We start from the raw sequence: 21,509 nt of genomic DNA, 5'->3' as shown, positions 1-21,509 counted from the left end.
GAAGCGCCTACAAAATTTGTACCATTATCCGAAAAAATGGTCTAGGGACAACCGCGTCGAGATATAAATCTGTGAAAAGCGGCCAGAAACGTTGTCGTAGACAAGTCTGATGTGGCTTCCAAGTGTATGGCCTTCGTCGAAAAGCATACAAAAACGCAAACATAACCCTTTGTTATCTTACATGCGCGCCCTATAAATGACTTAATTTCGAAAGGCCCCGCAAAATCAACGCCAGTCGTAGTAAACGGTCTGGTAAGTACAGTTCTCTCCGGTGGGAGAGCCGCCATGATCTGCGTACAAGACTTCTTCCTATCCAACAGACACCGTTTACACCGGTTAATAGTCGATCTAATCAAAGATGTTAAACGAGGAATCCAATACTCAATCCGAATAAGACGTAGAACCAACTGGTTCCCTCCGTGAATAGATATGTCGTGAAAATATTTCACTAGTAACCTAGCGAATCTACTATTATACGGCACTATAATTGCATGTCGCTCACTATACGACAGGGTAGGACACCTACTCAAACGACCATTCAACCTCATAACCCCCTCCTCATCCAGGAATGGATTCAATGACAACAATGAGCTCCTGGAACCTAACGGTTTCTTTTCCCTCAAACAATAGTACTCATCTGGATAATGAGCCCTTTGAGAAAGAACAGCTAGACGTAATCTCACTGCCTTTAATTCAGTTGCCGTCAACGTCGTGTCGAGATACACATTTCGACTAGCATGTGAATAATGGGTCCTGTGATAAAACCTAAATATATATGCGATGACTCGTAGAGCCCTATCTAACGAAGAAAACCTCTCTAAAATGTCCTCGTAGTTCGTAAAACACGATGCGTGAGTCCTGACCGCCCGTACCTCAACGTCAGTCTCAAGAGGGGTCAAATCACTAATATCCCACTGAGAACTATCTGAGCAGAGCCACTCTGGTCCATGCCACCAAAGCGACGAAACCGCCAACTCTGCAGGCGACACTCCGCGACTTCCCAAGTCGGCCGGATTGTCCTCAGAGCGAACATGGTACCAATTCTGTCCCCCAGTATTCTCCTGAATCCTACATACGCGATTCGCAACGAAAGTAGACCACGTAGATGGCGTCTTTCGAAGCCAAGAGCGGACGATCGTAGAATCCGTCCAACAATAAACACGTCGAAATTCAATATCTAACTCCCTGGCTATAGACTTGTAAAGTTCTGAGGCCAAAACTGCCCCACAAAGCTCCAAACGTGGCAAAGATATAGATTTGATGGGGGCTACCTTAGTCTTACAAGATAGCAAATGGGTGAAGATATGTCCCTGCGGCGTAACCACACGAACATATACTACCCCCGCGTATGCTTTTTCCGAGGCGTCGGAAAAAACATGTAATTCTACCTCACAGTCTGTGGAGTAATTGACCCATCGAGGAATACGAACGTGATTCACATCCTGATAGGTCTCGACAAACTTTCGCCATTGTCGCTCAGTTTGTAACGGAAGAGACTCGTCCCATCCTATCTTATCCAACCAAACCTGTTGCATGATTATCTTCGCCACTATAATAACTGGCCCCAGCCAGCCAACAGGGTCAAATAGCCTAGCTATAGCCGATAAAACCTCTCTCTTCGTAAACCGAGATTTTCGCTCAATCGGTTTCATCTCAAAATAAAATAAGTCCAACTGCGCATTCCACCTAATACCCAACGGCTTCGAACTACTAGCTTCAACAAACTCCAGTAATTTGGCGTCAACCAAATGGTCAGCCGAAAGCGATTCTAAAATGGCTAGCTCATTAGAAGTCCACTTCCTCAGTTCGAACTTTGCCGATGATAGTACTCTAATCAATTGGTCCCTAGATTCAACAGCAGTATCCACGTCATGGTACCCTGTCAAAACATCATCCACGTACATGCACCTTCGTAGAATATGTGCCGCGTGGGGATAGTCATCCCCGGAGTCATCGGCCAATTGCAATAACGTCCGTATGGCTAAATAGGGAGCACAATTCACTCCAAATGTCACGGTCTGCAGCTCATAGTCTTGTACATCTTTTTGTGGGGAGTCCCTAAAGACAATTCGCTGCAGAGAAGTATGGGCCGAATTTACCCTAATTTGGCGGTACATCTGTGTGATGTCGCAATTAAAAACATATTTGAAAAATCTCCACCTCAAAATCAAATGAACCAATTCCAATTGAAATGTGGGTCCCACATAAAGAATGTCGTTCAGACTTTTACCATTTGAGGTCTTATGCGAAGCATTAAAGACAACTCGAAGTTTGGACGTCAATTTGTCCGGATTGATTACCGGGTGGTGTGGCAAATAACACACAGTTTGATCTGCAGGAGAAGTCGACGACACTGGTCTCATATGTTGCAAGTCCAAATATTCTTTAATCACCCCGTCATACATTAATTTTGTTTCAGGCTTTCGTAAAAGCGAAGCCTCACCACGAATAAACTGCTTCAAACAACTTGTCCGCGAATGTCCAAGCAAGACTTGTCCCTTTAATTCGGGTTTTATCGGAAGAGTCACTACGTATCTTCCATCGGAATCCCTATATGTGGTATTCTTAAAATTTTCCTCACAAAATTTATCTGCGGGAGAACAAATTGCCCGTCTTGGTAAGTCCTCTAATTCCCAAAAGCGAAGAAGAGTCTTGTCAAGACCATCTTCCTCCATAAATTCTACAGTCGTTGAAAAAACTGTCACACTGGAAGTGGGAATTGAACCAGTAATGAGCCAACCGAAGACTGTCTGTTGAGCAATCAACGAACCTAAAATGCCGGAGCGAACCCCCTGTAATATAATTCTGGGATACACGTCTGCCCCCAACAATAAATCAACCGGACGGCTATCGAACAGATTAGGATCAGCCAAACGCAAATTTGGCAAACGTGACATATAATTCCGACTCACTTGGAAAGACGGTAAATTCCCAGAATTCTTAGGCAGGACCAACGCAGTCGCCTCTACCAAGACCGATCCATCTATGGGTGACCCCATACTCAGAGGGCAAATACCGCGAGAAGTTATCGAAACAGATTGATTCACGCCCGATATCGAAGACGTCGCACTCGTTATCGAAATCCTAAGCAACTTTTGCATTTTTTCGGTAATAAAGGAGGCTTCCGATGCTGGGTCAATAAGAGCCCGAGCTGGGTACGTCATACCCTGATGAACGATGTTCACCATAGCCGTCCCTAATAGTACCGACCTGTTCTGGGAAACATGAAACACTTGCCTGGCCGAAGTACCAGACACGATTCCAGACGAAGTGGAAGGCTGCGGGTCAATCAAACCGCTAGAATCCGTAGGACGAGCGGCCGAAACTGTCGAGGACGTAGTCGCCACATTCGTAGAATGGCAAGAATCTCGATGAAGCAAAGTATGATGCCTTCCTTGACACTTCTCACAACTGCGAGATGTAGCACAGTTGTTAACGTCATGTCTACGAGATAGACAATTGAAACAACAGCGGTACCGTTTCACAGCAGTCAACCGATCATTCACAGAAAGATTCCTAAATTTCGGACAAACACGAAGATGATGGCTTTGTCGTGGACAAAGAACACACATCTTATCGACGGAATCTCTAGAAGAATGAGAAGTGCATTGCGAATTACGCGACCTAGATGGCGAAGATTTCGGAGCTGCATTCGTAAAATGCGTTCGCAGTTTCCTGCCATCAGTTTTCTTCGAAGCATCGATACCCTTCAAATCGCGGAGACACGTGAGTGTCTGAATCCTTTCCGTAAGAAAACGATCCATGTCCACCCAAGACGACAACGCAGACTTATCACTTATACCCTGTTCCCACAAAGTAACACTAATCTTCGGTAGACGTTGCACACACAAATATATCAAAATCGGATCCCAATCGTTCGTAGGAACGTTATTCACAGCCATCGCCGAAATACATGCGTTTATACCACGCTGCAAGTTCTTCAACCCAGAACTTGTCTCAGTGTCTAAGACCGGAAGGTCAAAAAGTAGTTTCAACTGATTGCTGACTAAAATTCTCAAGTTGTCATAAGTTTCCTTTAACGTCCTCCAAGCTAACTCGAAACTCCTATCAGTGAGAGGAAATCTTCTTACAACTTCACGGGCGTCGCCACTAGTCTTTTTGAGCAAATGACGCAAGCGCTCAATATCACTCAGACGGGAATTTTTTACATAAACAGCAGTAAACAAATCCCTAAATGTTGGCCAAGACTGAAAGTCACCATCGAAAACCTCAATATCGCATGGTGGTAAAGCCAAACTATGGACCGCACCATGGTCAACACCTAACAAAAGAGAATTTCCCGATACATCCACATTACCAGAACGAGCAGAAATATCCGCCACATCGGCCTGCTGTATAGGAGTTGACGCCCTATGAACGGCTTTCAGACCGTCTATTTTCCTTTCGATAGAGGAAACAATACGAATATAGGCATCATAAGTTGCCTCATACTTGCCGTCAGCAGATTCTACCTTTCCCTTATCTGAATCCTCCTGAAGATCGTCTAAACACTCCTCATACCTCTCTTTCACTTTCTCCCAGAGTGATTTCGCCTCTTCGACCTGAGCCCTTAGAGAATAAACATCTAAATTCTCCTCCTTCAAAGAGCTAACCCGTGTCCCAAACTTCACAACCGCATCAGCGGCTCTAATGAATCGCGCGAATGTATTAACTGGCATATTGAAAATAATTTAGCGTCACAAAAATTCACAAAAACTCGTAAAGTATGTGAACACGCACTTATCGACAGCGAAAACTGGCCGAAAAATCAATAAATTTGCACAAAATGCCCAAAAATGCAAAAACAAAAATTTACAAAATTTTTCTTTGAGTGTATCAAATTCTCACACTGCACCAAAATTACCACAAAATTTCTTGAAGTGTAAACAATTGTTCGTAAAACAACCACTTCAAAACTTAAAATCAAAAATTTCAAACAATTTGTAAACTATTGGACTATTTTTCTCTCAGTGTAGAAACAATTAATTTTCGTTCAGTGTACCGAATCACAAAATATTTTCCCCTTGTACAAAAAATAGGCAAATTATTCAAGTTGAATTCAAAAAATCTCAAAATTCTACTAAAATTTTCAAACTATTTCTCTCAGTGTAAGAATGAATTTACGAAAATTACGCTCAGTGTACCGAAGAATACTGACTGCCGCCAATTTGTATCAAAACTTCACACACGAAAACCAAATAATCAAAAAAATTCAACAACTTATAAGAAATTTTAAAAAATGTCTGTAAGACCAAATGTAGGGTGCACGGACTGTAAAATACACCTCTACACTTCCACGCCCAATTAATCTCCCCAAAAAAAATTAAAAATCGCATATAATAAAAAATATAGAAATAAAAATATATACGTAATATATATGATAAAATAAAAATTATACGATCGTACCGGACCGCCTGTAGGGTGCACAGTGACCAAAACGATAATTTTTACTAATGCGCGTAACGCCAATGGGTCATATAACACGACAACCCAAAAAATTCAATTTCAAAAATTTTTATAATTTTCTTCAAAATATTTACGACTCGCGGCCCCGTGAGGGTTAACAAATAAACCAAAGAAACACAGCTCAAAAAAAATATGTATGTATATACGTGTGTGTATCACTGATCATACGTAGGTATGTAATTCAAACGTTGACTGCAGTGACGATTGATGTTTGTTTACAATAGTAATACGACCAACAGAGCCTTTGGAGTCTGCGTGTATTTTGTTATTGTTTTATTTACTTCAAGTTAAAGGCAACGTAATTGCAAATAATGTTTTGAAGTAAATAAGCAATTGTCAACGTTTAAATTCACCACACAACACCAATATATACAATAGATTTTTTTCACTTTTTATTTTGACTATTCTTTCACTTGAATATCTTTTAGCAAAACGAAATTAAACAAACAAAAGAAACGTACGTATGTATGTAGCAACGAATGTGTGTTTTTTGAAATGCAATTTGCCGTCGGCAAAACGAAATAATTGAATCAATGTTGTAAAACGACCGCGGTTTAAATTTAAAACACTCGCGATTTGCTCAATTATTTTAATAAAACACTGACATACGCACCTGTGTGTTGATAAATAATTATTTAAATAAATTTTCAATATAAATCCTTCACAAATATGGCTGCAAAGTGGATGCTTTTTGTTGTTGCTTCACAATGATGAGCACTTTCCTTTGAAAAAAAAAGACAAAACAAAATCCTTTATTAATTGCTGTAAGCAAGTATCCGGCTCGATTGGACCAATGAATGCGTAGCACCGAAAAATAAAATAAATAAAAACACAAGGGATTTAGTTTTTCTTTTCAATGATGTTTCAATAAAACGTAATTTTATTGAATTTTTGGGAGATTATTATTTACCTTTTTTAACAATTCGCTGTTATATGGACGTAATCCAGAAAACGAATAATAACAAAAGTTAGACGCCGCAAGACGGTAATGGCGCGACTCGTTAGAAAAATGTAACGAATTGTGCTGAAAGCACAGAGCTGCATCCAGAGCTTAGGGTACATTTTCTAATGAGGGGGAAATTGTCATTTTACAAGATTTTAAGTCCCCATCTAACGAATAAATTTTGACCTTACGAATTTGAACTTAAACAGCGCTATATCGGATCACGTTTACGTATAGACCCCATATCAACCGATCGGCAGATTTGGTTTGTGAATCCTCTTTGAGGTGCAAACTTCATCCGATCCGGTTGAAATTTGGTACATGAAAAAATTGGTCTATATCGGCCCACAATTAAATATAAAGCCCCCATACAAACCGATGCCCAGATTTGGATTGCGGAGTCTCTTCGAGAGCAAATTTTATCCGATCTGGTTGACAAAATGTAAGTGACGCCAATATATGGTCTCTAACCATCATGGAAAAATTGGTCTATACCGGTTCTAAATTATAATAGCACCCATATAAACCGATCATGATGTCAACAAAGAGCCTTTACAACCGTGAAAAAATTGGTCCGTATTGGTCAATAATTATATTTAACCCCCATGTAAACCAATCTCCATATTTCCAGAGCTTCCTGGAAGTGCAAATTTCATCCGATCCGGTTGAAATTTGGTACGTGGTGTTAGTATAGCCCCTAATAATCATGCAAAACTTCGTCAATATCGGTCCATAATTATACATAAATTTGCATCCTCTTGAAGGTGCAAATTTCATCTGATTCGTTTTAAATTTGACGTGAGAGGATTGGTTGGTATCGGTTCATAATTATTTTTACATTCCTCTATATAAACCGATCAAGTACCAATATAAGCCAATTGGAATTCAATATACCTTTTATACCCACCACCATAGAATGGTTATGGGGATATAATAAGTTTGTCATCCAGGTTTTGATATTGCTCCCATATAAACCGATAGCCCAATTTGGTGTATTGTGCTTATAGAAACCTATTTTTTATCCTATTGATCTGAAATTGGAAATCTAGAGGTATTCTAGGACTATAAAGAGGTGTGCTGAAAATGATGAGTGTCGGTCCCTGTTTTGATATAGCCCCATATATACCGATCTCCCGATTTTACTTCTTGGGCTTCTAGGTTAGGTTAGGTTAGGTTAGATTAAAGTGGCAGCCCAACTAAGATTCAGGCTCAATTAGACTATTCCGTCCATTGTGATACCACATTAACTAAAAGTACCTATTACATATGGGCACTTCTAGTTTTAACCGCTGAAACTTCTCTATTATTTTTTGTGTTGAACCAACCAGATTGTTTTAGTTAACCTTTTCCAGGTCTGCCAGTAATATAAAGCTATATGTCCCTAACATTTGCTTACGCCTTACACAAAATGCAGGACACTCACACAAGAGGTGTTTAATTGATTCCTTTTCCTCCGTGTCATGACAGCTCATACAATAGTCATTATACTTCGCACCAATAGTTTTTGCAAAATCGTCTATCAGGCAGCGACCCGTTATAGCAGATATAAGGAGTGATATCTGACGTCTCGAGACACTAGCATATCTAGTGTGCGGTTTAAGTTTAAAGGGGGCCATATTTGCTTGGTGTCGTTACAACCCTTGCAATTCTCCCATCCAACATTTGCCATCATAACAGCCTTCTCACGCAGTATGAGTTTGCAGGCAGCCAGGGGCATACCAACAGATTCCAGTTCCCCTGGAATATGTAAGGTAGTCCCTAGCCTTGCCAACACATCCGCTTCGCAGTTCCCCGGTATGCTTCTATGGCCAGGCACCCATATTAGGTGAATATTGTGCTGATCAGCTATCCCATTGAGAGATTTGCGGCAGTCGATGGCCGTTTTCGAGTTAAGGAACACAGAGTCCATGGATTTTATTGCAGGATGACTGTCTGAGTATATATTAATGCCAATATATTTTGGAACATTACTTCTCAGCCAATTCGACACCTCTCTTGTTGCTAATACTACAGTGATTAGGTAATCTTTTCGCTATTCTAAAAATCTACAGAGTTTAGATTTCAAATCAAGGCGTTATTTCATCATTTTCTTGCACACTTACAAGAGATGTTCATGATTCCTCTAAAACTCAAACAAAAAATGATTCTTATTAATCTAGAATCTGATATAGTCTTCATAGGTAAAATCTTTAAATTTATCTTCGGGAAGTGTACTGGTTGAACTGCTCTGCTTGGTAGAATAACTGTCATCAAACCCCCCTGAAATTTCTAAGGAAACTATAATATTTGATTCATGGTGGTGGGTATTTAAGATACTGCTGTATATACTTGTTATATCGAATTTTGTCAACATTACATATCCTCTTGTTAAAGTTAAATCTGATTACCCATGAAGGTAATATTAGACATACATTTTAAAGATTTATATTGTCAGATTGTCGATCTACGTATATAAGTATATACACCAGTTTTATTTATGGGATCAGATCAATCAGCTATAACATTATAAGATCACCGATATAGATAACCTAGACGCCCTCCAAACGACAAAGAACTAGTATATCAGGTTACTACCATCTAATTCAAACTACATGATATTTCTGCTGTTCAAAATTTACCCTACAAAAAAGAGCCCAAACCACTTTCGCCTTTAGACCCCTCGAATGAGTGTAGATTTAGCTGCATACACTATTTCCAGATAAAAAGAATATAGTGAGAGCATCATTTACTATGATATGAACACATCACTCCATGCTATGTACTGCTTTCTTTATACACCAGTTTTCTTCAGTTTCAGTATCTTTTGACATTTACAAGCTGCAAGCAACCATAAGGATAGCGCACGTACTCCTTTAGAAATAACAAGTGCGAGTAGTAGCAAGTCAAGCTGAACATTGTCATTATGTTCGTTGTCCTCGACCATGATCCCTTTACTGTTAGACTTGATGTTGACGCCATCGTCAATGTCTTTTAATTCCATTAAACACAACAAGTAAAAATATTTATATGAAGAATGCAAAAAAGGACCAACAGGACAATGAACATGAAATTAAGTGCACAAAGGACCAAGTGAATGGAGCAAAAACAAAACGAAAAAACAGGGGACAAAATGAATAGCAAATCCAATGAGACAGTACTACGTTTTAACGTGATTTTCAATTGAATCCTCATTTTTACAAGTGTGGAAAAGTGAATGTTTCAGAAGAATCTCTAGTCGAGAGTGTCGGCGAACCAAACACCTTAAATTGGACATGAACTTTTTGCAACCACCCTTTTATATGGACATCACTTCTAAGTGTATTGTGGTGAAAGAAAATGGTTTGATTTTACCACTTCCCTTTACTAGCACTTAGGTAAATTGTAATTTAGTGATATTCGAAATTTAATTCAATAGCAAGGTTGAAAATGTTATTGAGTTTGTGATGTCTCTATGGAACAAACTTGACATAACTTTATTTTGATTTTTATTTTACGACCAAATTTAATTGGTATTTTTTTTATCAGTTGAGGCCAAGAATAACATAACTCTACATTGAGTATATTAGTTTACTAAAACGTCATATATGGTGAATATATCAGGAGGTGATAATTAAAATAAGTATATACGGCCGTAAGTTTAGCCAGGCCGTAGAAAGTTCTACTAAAGTCTGTTATCCGCCATAGATTTACATGGGTTGTGGAAATACTTGCCGATGGCAAGCTATTTTAAAATTTTTTAACATAGTCCTCTAAATTGTAAGTGAATCCATACAAAAAAAAATATGATTTAATCACGAACTTAATTAATCCAATTAATGTTTTAATTGAAATGTCTTCAATAACGAAAATAATTATATCAATCACAGTTTTAATATCCCAGCAAGAAAATTTGGAAGTTGTTCTAAAGGCATAACTTTAGAAGCACTACCAAATATGCTCTCCCATAAATTTCCTTTATTTTAACTACACGCAAAAAAAAACAATTCTTTCCTCCCAAACGAAATTTTAGACAAACAAAGTTCGTTTCTCATTTGCTTTTCGCTTTAAGGAAGTGTATTTGGAAGAAAAGTATATACTTTTTGCGATAAACGTTTATTCTTCTCCAGGATGTAAAAACAACTTCATAAAGACAAACTCAAAAAAAAAAACATTGTTTTCTTGCTAATTGCATTTTCCCTCACATCTTTCTCACATCCACGAGGTTTTTTAGTTCTTACCAGCTTTTCCTGTAATACCAACAATGTACAAGAAATTATACGATTTTATAAATTTTAAATTTTTTTGTTTCTTATTAAAGACCTAAAGTCAGAAAAGAACAGTGTTTGATATAAACGAAATGGACTGTGTTGTTGTTTCAAAAATAACTTTTTTTATAGAAAAAATAAAAATTTTGTAAAAACGAATTTTTTTGGTGATAAAAGTTTAAAATTATCGAAGCAATTCAAAAAACTCTAACAAAAGAAAAACGTTTTCGGTACACGTTTTCCAAACGTTTTTTTTTTCTTTGCGTGTACCCTTTAAAACATTTTTTATACCTCGTTTTTTTCATATTTTTAATACGTAATTTTAGCTTTTTTGTTTCAAATAGTTTAAAAACAGAGAAGGAATTATTAAAATGGTATCAATTATTTACAATTTGTTGAAAAAAAAAAACGCTAGATCCATACTAAAACAAGTATATACGGCCGTAAGTTCGGCCAGGCCGAAGCTTATATACCCTCCATCATGGATTGCGTAGAAACTTCATCTAAACACTGCCATCCACAATGGAATTACTTAAGTTGCGGTAACGCTTGCCGATGGCAAGGTATCTTAATACCTCCTAACACCATATTCTAAATTGTATGTAAGTCCATACGTGGTATATATTAAATTAAACAAGTATATACGGCCGTAAGTTCGGCCAGGCCGAAGCTTATGTACCCTCCATCATGGATTGCGTAGAAACTTCATCTAAACACTGCCATCCACAATCGAATTACTTAAGTTGCGGTAACGCTTGCCGATGGCAAGGTATCTTAAAACCTCCTAACACCATCTGTAATGTACACGAACAAAATTGAAATTGAAATTTTCGATATGATTAAAGCATCATTGAACTCGAACGGAATGAGGACCACGGGAGCCATTATTGAAACTAGCAACAGTCTTGGGTGGGGTTCTTGTCCTTTCCCTACGAGCCGGGTTCACAAAACAGTTATTATTATAGACTCTCTAGTTCGAAGTACCCACAATTTTAAATGATGGAAAAAAAATAAATTTAAAAAAAAATGGACCGGAAGATGGTAAATTTTTAATTTCATAAAAACGAGAGACAAATGAACATGCGATATAAAACTAACTTTCGAAAACTTACAAATTGGAAAAGATTTCTCCGATGTTTTTGAGAAATCAAACTCACAACCCTCACCATCCGTAATCCTAAGTGGTAATATTTTTTAGGATCCCTAACTAATTTCACTCCAAATTTATTTGAACATCCCTATAGTAGAAAACGTAAATCAATATTTACCAATTCATTATCATTAATTATGTTTTATTCACATTATAGAAAATTCATACATAGCTCAAAAATATATTTAGAAATTAATTATATACGAATATTTAAGTTATTTTAAACATTATTTAAGAATTATATATTAAGAAATTTTTTTTGAAAGGTTTCCTATATAGCAAAATTCAAATCAATTCAAAATAGCATAGCCCTTAATGGGTTATTGAATTCATTACAATAAAAAAAAAGACATAGCAAAAACAAGAGAAATAATCAAAACAACAGAAATCTATCCAAATTTCAGATACTATGAGGCAGAGTGAAGAAGAACTTAGGTGAGGGCTATAGTAAACAAAGAGTGACTTACATTATGCGCGAATAAATGAGAGTCTTAAATCATCAATGAAAAATATTTATGTAAATAAGTATGTACCAGTGATGTACTCTCCTCACTATAGGCTCTCTTGACTCAGCTCGTTTTGTTTTCTTTTCTTTATAGTATAAATAGTAAAAATATCACCATGTGTTTCACTTACCAGCGGCGTCCAGTCATGATGAAGGCCTTCTGCATGCTCTGCGTAGTTGCTGGCTTTATGGAACAATGTATGTTAGCTTATGGTTTTTGTTTAGGAAGTAGAATTTCTGTTTTTATAGCATGAGAGATTTTTTTGTTTTTGAATTTTGCTTCGGATAGGATATACACTTGTGATTAAATATTTAGTAGATAGGCAAACATTATAAAAATTATTTTAAAATTTAGGATTTAGATAAATTATTTTTGTTACATAATTAAATTGTAGATTTAAGGAAATGGAAGTGAAATTGTGATCAAATATTTAGAATCTGGTAAACATTAGAAAAATTATTTAAAAATTTACCAATTAGGTAAATTATTGTTTAAATTTTTATTTTAAAGAAATGAAATTAAATTTGTGATGACATATTCAGTAGTTATGCCAACATTAGGAAAATTATTTTAAAAATTAGGATTTAGCTAAATTATCTTAAGTACATAATTGAATTGCTATTTTAAAGAAATGAAGGTTTCATTTTTCAATAGCGATTCAACCAAAAATTGTTAATTCTGTTTCAAACTTTTGCTTTTGATTTAATTGAACTAAAGTACGGCAAACAAAATAACATTACGTTTCATTAAATTTAGTTCATATCCGAAGAAAAAAATGGTATTATTAAAGATTAATTTTTGCTTGCAAAGCCCTTAACGATCACGTTTTGGGTGATTTTGAGATTATCGGGAATCATGAAATCAGCACGAAACCCGCTAACTCATTAAAATTAAATAATGTGCACCATATGATTCAAGGTGGAGTTCACGATGGAAGTCTTGAAAGAAAATTGCAAATACAATGAGATTTGATTGATGTTGTCTGTGCCCTTTTTTACGCAACTTCTCGAACAATGCTGGAGGGAGATTTTCACTCTGGATTAGTGGCAGATAGATTGTCTTGAAGCTCCTTACCCTGTGGGTAAGAAGATCTCAAATTGTCTCTGGTGTAGTAAGGATATTTTCAGTCTGGCGCGTGTTGTGGGACCCTTTTGGGAATTTTCCTTGTGCTCTTCGACTACAGCACCACAGACTCAACGTTTGGGAAGTCTTATCGAAAAAGGGTATAATCACGTTGGATCTAAAATCACAAGGTCTCGTCAAAATCTCATAAAAACCGAAATAATTTAGAAATTTACCTTATAAAATGTTATTGCCAAGTTTTTACATATGCTTTTCAGATTCTTTTAAATATTCAATTTAAAATGTATGACGCAGGATTGGGATTTTTAAATCGGATCACTATTTCGATTATTTTTATAGGCTGACTGGAATAAACTATTTGATCTCGTTTGCCGGAAGTTTGAAGAAAGAAGAATTTTCGCTATTCTTGGTTCAGCTTGAAGCATGAAATTTTTTGACAATCGCGTGTAAAGACAAAACGTCAAATATGCTTGAATATTTTTTAAGTTGGCTAATTCACTCTGGCAACATATAATCCACTTGGTACTAAAAATACCATAAAATCCCACTTTTATATTAAAAATTATCAACTTCAATTTGTTACACGATGACCGATTTATTTATTATTTTAATTATATTTTTCCACAAAATATTTTTGAATAAATCTATTAAGAGTTTGCCACGTAACTTCTCACTAGAGCAATTGATGTAAGAGACGATCAAAAATTAACTAAAGTCAGCTGCACGGACGGACGACGAAACGGTGTCATTCATGAATGGAAAGAAAGAAAAAAATGCAAATGCATCGTAACAAAAACAAAATTAATGGATGAATGAAATGAATCATTAAGAAAACATAGTCTCTAAAAATTCTCACGCATAGCATAATTCTCGTTTCTTCTTCTCATTGACAAATTTACGATTAGCCCATGTCTGTCGCTGTGTAAAAATACAACTAATATTGAAAATCAATGAATTGGGTATAAGGCCTATCCCAGGAATTAACACAAAGTAAAGCTCAGGTGCAAAGTTTACCCAGTAATATTTTCGATGAGCTTATGGCATTATAGAAAATAAATGAAAAAGAATAATTTTAAATTAACTAATAAATAAAATTTATATTGAGTATAAAACGTTCCACTACAAACCGGATAATTAAGAAAGATATTCGCATCTTAATTAGATGGAAAAATGAACGCTAACTCCGAATATCTTTTGCGTGGTATGTTCCAGTGTTCTTGCCATTTTCGTCTTCAAGAATATAATAATGCCGTCCTAGTCTCTCTTTAACCGTCGCCTTTATAAAAACGGGAGCTAATTTTGCATTAAATGACTTTTCAAAATTGCTCTGTGCAAAATTTCTACGATATACCATTTGACCAACTTGAAATGCTTGAGGTCTAGTGCGAAGATCGTAGTTATTTCGATTCGTGTCAAATGCTTTTTTGATATATCCTTTTATATCGTTTCGAAGAAGTTGAAGACGGTCGCCATGATCGATAGCTACTTTAGGTTCATCTAATATTTTCAAATCCTTTAAAAGTCGATATGATGACGCATGGGTCACCATATTGAACCCAAATAAAGCATGATAGGGCGAGCATTGAATCGATTGATGCACCGAATTTCGTAGCGCACAACTGATGTGACTTAACTTCTCATCCCATTCTTTGTGGCTGTCTCTCAAATACGCCCTTATACCTGCAATCAACGACCGGTTTACCCGCTCGGACGCATTCGCTTGTGGCGAGTATAGGGCCGTATAAATATGTTTCACCCCATAGGTCGTAAGAAAAGCGTTCAGGTCGTTCGATCGAAACTGACTCCCGTTGTCACTAACTAATGTTTCGGGAACACCATACACATGAAATATGTGTTTCAAAAGGAAATCCTGGATGGGCGAGGAAGTAAATCTTCGCAATGGACAGAGCCAATGGAATTTTGAAAAATGGTCCAGGACAATAAGGATTCCTATATATCCCCCTTTACTCCTTGGATATGGACCAAGGATGTCCACATATAGCCTCTGGAATGGGCGGACGGTTTCCGGCATGTTACTTAATGGTGGTTTCAATACCATGTTGGGTGCTTTTGTGGTCTTACACACTTCGCAATTGCGGACATAATTCCTCACGTCTCGCACCATTCCTGGCCAATAGAAGGTCCGTCGTAATAATTCAAGGGTTTTCCCCATACCCCCATGGGCTGTTTCCGGCAAGTCGTGAGCCCTCGCTATAGTCTCGTTTTGTAATTTCGTAGGAATCCACAATTTCCAACTATTTTCCTCTTGGGATTCATCCCCAGAATAATGTTCCGTTCGACAATAAACAAATTTGTCAACCACTTTTATGTCCGGATATTTATTCTGGTTCATACTAATTTTATTTCTCAAATCTTGGTAGTCAATATCATTGAAGTGTGGCGAATCCAAATCTATGCCAGGATTTATGTGTTCCAAGGCCGATATTTCATCAACGGGTATTCGGGAGAGTGCATCTGGAACTATATGATCTTTCCCCCTTCTGTGACTGATGGTAAACTTGTATGGTTGCAGCTTAAAGACCCACCTTGCAAGTCGACCACTTAAATCTGTTTGCCGCATCAGCCACAGAAGGCTGGAATGATCAGTCACCACCTCAAATTCTTGTAATTCCAGATAACACCTGAAACGCTTTATAGCCTCCAGAGCCGCCAAACATTCCCGCTCAGTAACACTATAATTACGTTGGGCGGTGTTCAGTTTTTTACTCATGAAGGCTATAGGGCGTTCATTGCCCTCATCGTCATGTTGCACTAGGACCGCGCCAATGCCAAAGTCACTTGCATCACAGTGTAAGTAAAATTTCTTTGTGAAATCCGGATTACATAACACTGGTGCAGAGGTGAGCAGTGACTTGACATGATCAAAAGCTCTTTGAGCCCCATCAGTCCACTTAAATTTCCGCTTTGTAGACACCACCTCCGTTATAGGGAATGTTTCGGACGAAAAGTTCCGAATAAACCGCCTATACCAACCAGCTAGGCCCAGGAATCCACGAACTTGTTTCAAGTTTTTGGGCACTGGCCAGTTGGTTATAGCTGTGATTTTTTCGGGATCGGTTGTTATGCCCCCTCCGCCTATAACGTAGCCCAAATAGTTAACGCGGGTAACGCAAAATTTACTTTTTGACACATTTAGGGTCAAATTTGCTTTGCGGAATTGGCTAGACAATCTCATTAGTATCTCAATATGGGTACCAAAATTTTCAGATACAATAATAAGATCGTCTAAGTAGCCGAAGACGGAATGTCTGAGGTCTGGTGGAATCAAAGCGTCCATGAGACGGCACATTGTCTGCGGGGCATTACACAGCCCGAACGGCATTACTGTAAACTGGTACAGTGGCCTGCCCGGGACTGTGAATGCCGTGAGACTCTTTGACCGCTCATCTAGGCCAATTTGCCAGAAGGCATCTTTAAGGTCAAGCTTAGTGATGATGTTGGCCTTAGGCAACCTGGAAAATATCCCCTCTATGTTTGGAAGCGGATAAGCGTCTTTCTTTGTTACCGCATTTAACCGTCGCGCATCCAAACATAGCCGGACTTTGTTAGGTTTCACCACTAAGCGCATCGGCGAACTCCAAGGTGAAGTTGAAGGTTCGATGACACCCAAATCTAACATTCTATCAATTTCTTTAAACATTAGTTTCTCCACTGCCGGTGAAACAGGGTAAAATCTCTGTTTCACTGGTGTGGAGTCCCCAACATCAATAGAATGTTTGATCAAGTCTGTCCGTCCCAAACCTTGAACTTCAAAATTGGGGAAAAGAGCGATTACAGAATCCAATTGCCTACGCTCTAAATGGGTTAATTTATAAAAACTGTCTTCAATCTCTGCCATCTCTTTTCCAACATTAGGTGAAATTTCTGGTGTACAAATGCCTTCACTATTCATAGCAAGAATGTCCGCAGATTTAAAAACGTCCTGAATTAGGTCGAATGTTTTCCAAAAATCAATGCCAAGGATTAGGCGTTGAGAAATGGTGGGGACTACATAAAGTCTTACACTTTTGACTTTATCTCTAAATGATATATTGGCATCAATCCAACCAAGGACTTTTTGTCCCTTGCCATCGGCAGTATTAACATAGGATTTTATCATAAAATAATTAGGGAATTTAGTAAAATCTTGTTTGGCTAAATCGCCACCTATACAACTTACATTTGCCCCACTATCTAAAAGTCCAAATTCACGAAAATCTAAAAAAGAAACTTGGGCATAATATCTCATGTCCTTTGGGTTCGATATTATTGTAGAAACACGAATTTTCCTAGAAATTTTTTTCATTCTATAAAAATTTCTAAATCGAATCGTAGACCTCTTCGGCTTTTTCCGATTGGTGATCGAAGATACGTTGAATATTTCGTTTCGTTTTTTCATATACAATTCCCATCGTTTATGATAAGGTAATTTAGGAAATATTAAAGGACTGGTGTCATCGTGTGAAAAATTCTGTAATTTGTCTGTCCGTTTTAAAATTGAAATACTCTTCAATTTGGAATCTGTCGCGATTGGGTTACAGTCAACGTTTTCTTTATCCTCAATATGGCTGGCATTGCAATCTAGAGGTGGTCCGTTTTCGGACCAATCAATTACAAGTTTTTTGGAAGTTGGCTACGAGAATTGCATTTATCACATTTCGGTTTGTACACATTTTTTGTGCCACAACCATAACAAAAGATGGTCCTTGTCTCAAGACAATCTTGCCAGTGATGGCCAACGCTGTCACAATTCCAGCAATTACCATTAAATTCTTTTTTAACAAGGGCATCAACTGAATATTTAAGTTCCTCGGCAGGAGGAGATTCATGGTCTAATTCTGAAATATGACGACGTGTAGGAAAAGTTTGATTAAGATTACGTGGGGTCAAGGTTTTCCGTACGTGCTCATCGCTCCACAAATTTTCTCGCATTTGCACTAATTTTCGTAAATGTGAAAGGGAATGAATGGGCACGTATAGCAAATCTTGCCTAATTTCCGGTCTCAAATTTCTGGCAATTATTTCAATAAATTCTTCCTCTGCCATTTGTCTCGGCAATCTATCGGCTATCATGCAAATAGCATCGAAAAAACTATCGTAAGACTCTCCCGGTCTTTGTCTACGGTTACGAACTTCTTCGATAATATCGAAAGAGGATTTCATATCTTTATATTGTTCCTTAATGGCAACACAAAAATTATCCCACGTAATAGCTGGTACCTGCTTGTGGTAGCGCCAATACCAGTCGCGCGCTTTACCAGTTAAAAGGGTGTTCAAATTTCTACAAATGACTGAAAAGTCATCGTTAAAAGTCTCTTTCGTGAGGGTTTTGATCCTGTATAAAAACTCGTCTATATTAAGGCCGGTTGACGAACCATCGAACTTAAGGTTCCAATTTTGTATAATTGATGTCACCTTGTCGGCCTGTACATGTGAGCTATATATGCTAGAAAAACCATTGGGTGAACCATTAGCATTCTGAAAGCCAGAGGAACGTGGTACCTCATTTGGGCCTATGTTGAATTGTAAATTCGAAAAATTTGCCTCAGGTGGTCGGTTGCGGTTTACGTTAACATTTGGAAAATTATTGGGTGGATTGTGTATAGGTAAATTATTATTGTTTCCAAGGACGTTGTTTTCACGCCCTTGAGTAGGAACATTTAAATTAGAATCTGGTATATCTGAATTATTTGTGCCATGTGCAGGCTGTTGTGGCGAAAGTTGCATATTTTGTAGTATACGAGTTACACTCGTTTCAATCAACCTACTTATTTCTGTATAGTCAATGCCTGGTGGATTCGCGGCTCGAACGTGGTGCTGAAAAGGGGAAATTGAAAAATTCTGATTTCTTGTACCGGTATTTCTGTTAGGCGTTTGGATAGCGTCCGCTGCCTCATTAGTGCTTATATCTAAAGGAGGATTTTCTGGCGCTTGAAATAAATTTCTAATAGCACTACGAGTGTTATAACTCTTAGACATTGCCCCTCTACCTTTACCTCGCTTTGCATGAACCTTTGGAGGCGGTTTCGATGAAACCGTAAAGGTTCTAAGCTCATTAAGTTGGCATGCCCGTTTGCACATGGGACATTCCGCTGTTGAAGCTAAATGAGTTTCGATGCATGGCCTATGAAAGGGATGCGAACATTGGCTCAGCACTAAGCAGTCCTGACCCTCAATTAAAGGCTCATTGCATATCCGACAAATAGAAAAAGCCATGTTAGTGTCTTCCGGCGAAGGAACAGGAAGATCACCAACGCCTTGTGATTGCTCCTGAGAAGCCATTTCAAAGCATTTAATTATAGTCAAATTGTCAAATCAAATAAAGTACCGCTCACACAATCGTGTTATTCAACAAAAAATGTGTCAATGTCAAAACAAACAGAAAAAAATCTTCGAAAAAAACAATATATATTCGAGACTTTGTGTTTCTAAATCATAAAAAATTCAACGTTTTCTACCAGGTGATGATCATAAATAGGAGTAAAATGTATGATTTTCTAAAAATAAAATATGCAAATGAATCAATTATTAGTCTATAGGTACGGATATCCTAAAATTAATTCTAATAGACAAACCAGCTTGGAAATTGTTTCGGACATAGATCTCCCGTCTACACAACAATAGTCATTAAAATGCATCTGCTAAATTAATGAGATCCGGTCGCTGAGCAGGTGCTGATATCTAAGCCTTGTTACAACTAGATTTTAGAATACCAAGTTCTAGGAAAATTTATGATTCTCATTAAACTAGGACATTATGTAATGAAAAATCTCACATTAACACCGACGGTCAGATAAGTTGAAGTAAACTTCGAGCTCCTGAAATATCCAGAAGGGTTCCTGTAAGCATTTACCACATAAAGTCTCTAGGATCAAGAGTCAAAATTTCCCTTTTTTATATGAAATAAAAAGATGGAAAAATAATGAAAATTTATGTAATAAAACTCTTCCGGCCCCACGTTGGGCGCCAAATACTGTAATGTACACGAACAAAATTGAAATTGAAATTTTCGATATGATTAAAGCATCATTGAACTCGAACGGAATGAGGACCACGGGAGCCATTATTGAAACTAGCAACAGTCTTGGGTGGGGTTCTTGTCCTTTCCCTACGAGCCGGGTTCACAAAACAGTTATTATTATAGACTCTCTAGTTCGAAGTACCCACAATTTTAAATGATGGAAAAAAAATAAATTTAAAAAAAAATGGACCGGAAGATGGTAAATTTTTAATTTCATAAAAACGAGAGACAAATGAACATGCGATATAAAACTAACTTTCGAAAACTTACAAATTGGAAAAGATTTCTCCGATGTTTTTGAGAAATCAAACTCACAACCCTCACCATCCGTAATCCTAAGTGGTAATATTTTTTAGGATCCTTAACTAATTTCACTCCAAATTTATTTGAACATCCCTATAGTAGAAAACGTAAATCAATATTTACCAATTCATTATCATTAATTATGTTTTATTCACATTATAGAAAATTCATACATAGCTCAAAAATATATTTAGAAATTAATTATATACGAATATTTAAGTTATTTTAAACATTATTTAAGAATTATATATTAAGAAATTTTTTTTGAAAGGTTTCCTATATAGCAAAATTCAAATCAATTCAAAATAGCATAGCCCTTAATGGGTTATTGAATTCATTACAATAAAAAAAAAGACATAGCAAAAACAAGAGAAATAATCAAAACAACAGAAATCTATCCAAATTTCAGATACTATGAGGCAGAGTGAAGAAGAACTTAGGTGAGGGCTATAGTAAACAAAGAGTGACTTACATTATGCGCGAATAAATGAGAGTCTTAAATCATCAATGAAAAATATTTATGTAAATAAGTATGTACCAGTGATGTACTCTCCTCACTATAGGCTCTCTTGACTCAGCTCGTTTTGTTTTCTTTTCTTTATAGTATAAATAGTAAAAATATCACCATGTGTTTCACTTACCAGCGGCGTCCAGTCATGATGAAGGCCTTCTGCATGCTCTGCGTAGTTGCTGGCTTTATGGAACAATGTATGTTAGCTTATGGTTTTTGTTTAGGAAGTAGAATTTCTGTTTTTATAGCATGAGAGATTTTTTTGTTTTTGAATTTTGCTTCGGATAGGATATACACTTGTGA

General features: G+C 37.1%; 1 protein-coding gene across 1 annotated transcript; it reads right to left on the bottom strand.

Annotated features, from left to right (window-relative positions):
* Nucleotides 1–41: 41 nt before the first annotated feature.
* LOC142231020 (uncharacterized) lies at nucleotides 42–17,620 on the bottom strand. The gene is made up of 4 exons (XM_075301639.1): nucleotides 15,409–17,620; nucleotides 13,363–13,465; nucleotides 2,161–4,647; nucleotides 42–2,100 (listed from the first exon to the last, which is right to left on the bottom strand). The coding sequence occupies exons 1-4, from the start codon at nucleotides 17,618–17,620 to the stop codon at nucleotides 42–44; spliced, it is 6,861 nt and encodes a 2,286-aa protein (XP_075157754.1).
* Nucleotides 17,621–21,509: the final 3,889 nt, after the last annotated feature.

The sequence above is a fragment of the Haematobia irritans genome, chromosome 3, assembly GCF_050003625.1.
Source record: "Haematobia irritans isolate KBUSLIRL chromosome 3, ASM5000362v1, whole genome shotgun sequence".
NCBI classification, from domain to species: Eukaryota; Metazoa; Arthropoda; class Insecta; order Diptera; family Muscidae; genus Haematobia; species Haematobia irritans.
The sequence above is the reverse complement of the archived record's forward strand: the minus strand, read 5'-3'. Positions and strand labels throughout refer to the sequence as shown.

Excerpts from the sequence above, each read along its gene's own strand:
- LOC142231020 (XM_075301639.1), bottom strand. The coding sequence starts at position 17,620 with ATGAGATATTATGCCCAAGTTTCTTTTTTAGATTTTCGTGAATTTGGA. Across the intron at positions 13,466-15,408 it reads GGTATTGAAACCACCATTAA|TCGAAGAGCACAAGGAAAAT; the intron begins GTAACATGCCGG and ends GTGGTGCTGTAG. Across the intron at positions 4,648-13,362 it reads GAGATCTTCTTACCCACAGG|AGCCGCTGATGCGGTTGTGA; the intron begins GTAAGGAGCTTC and ends GCGATTCATTAG.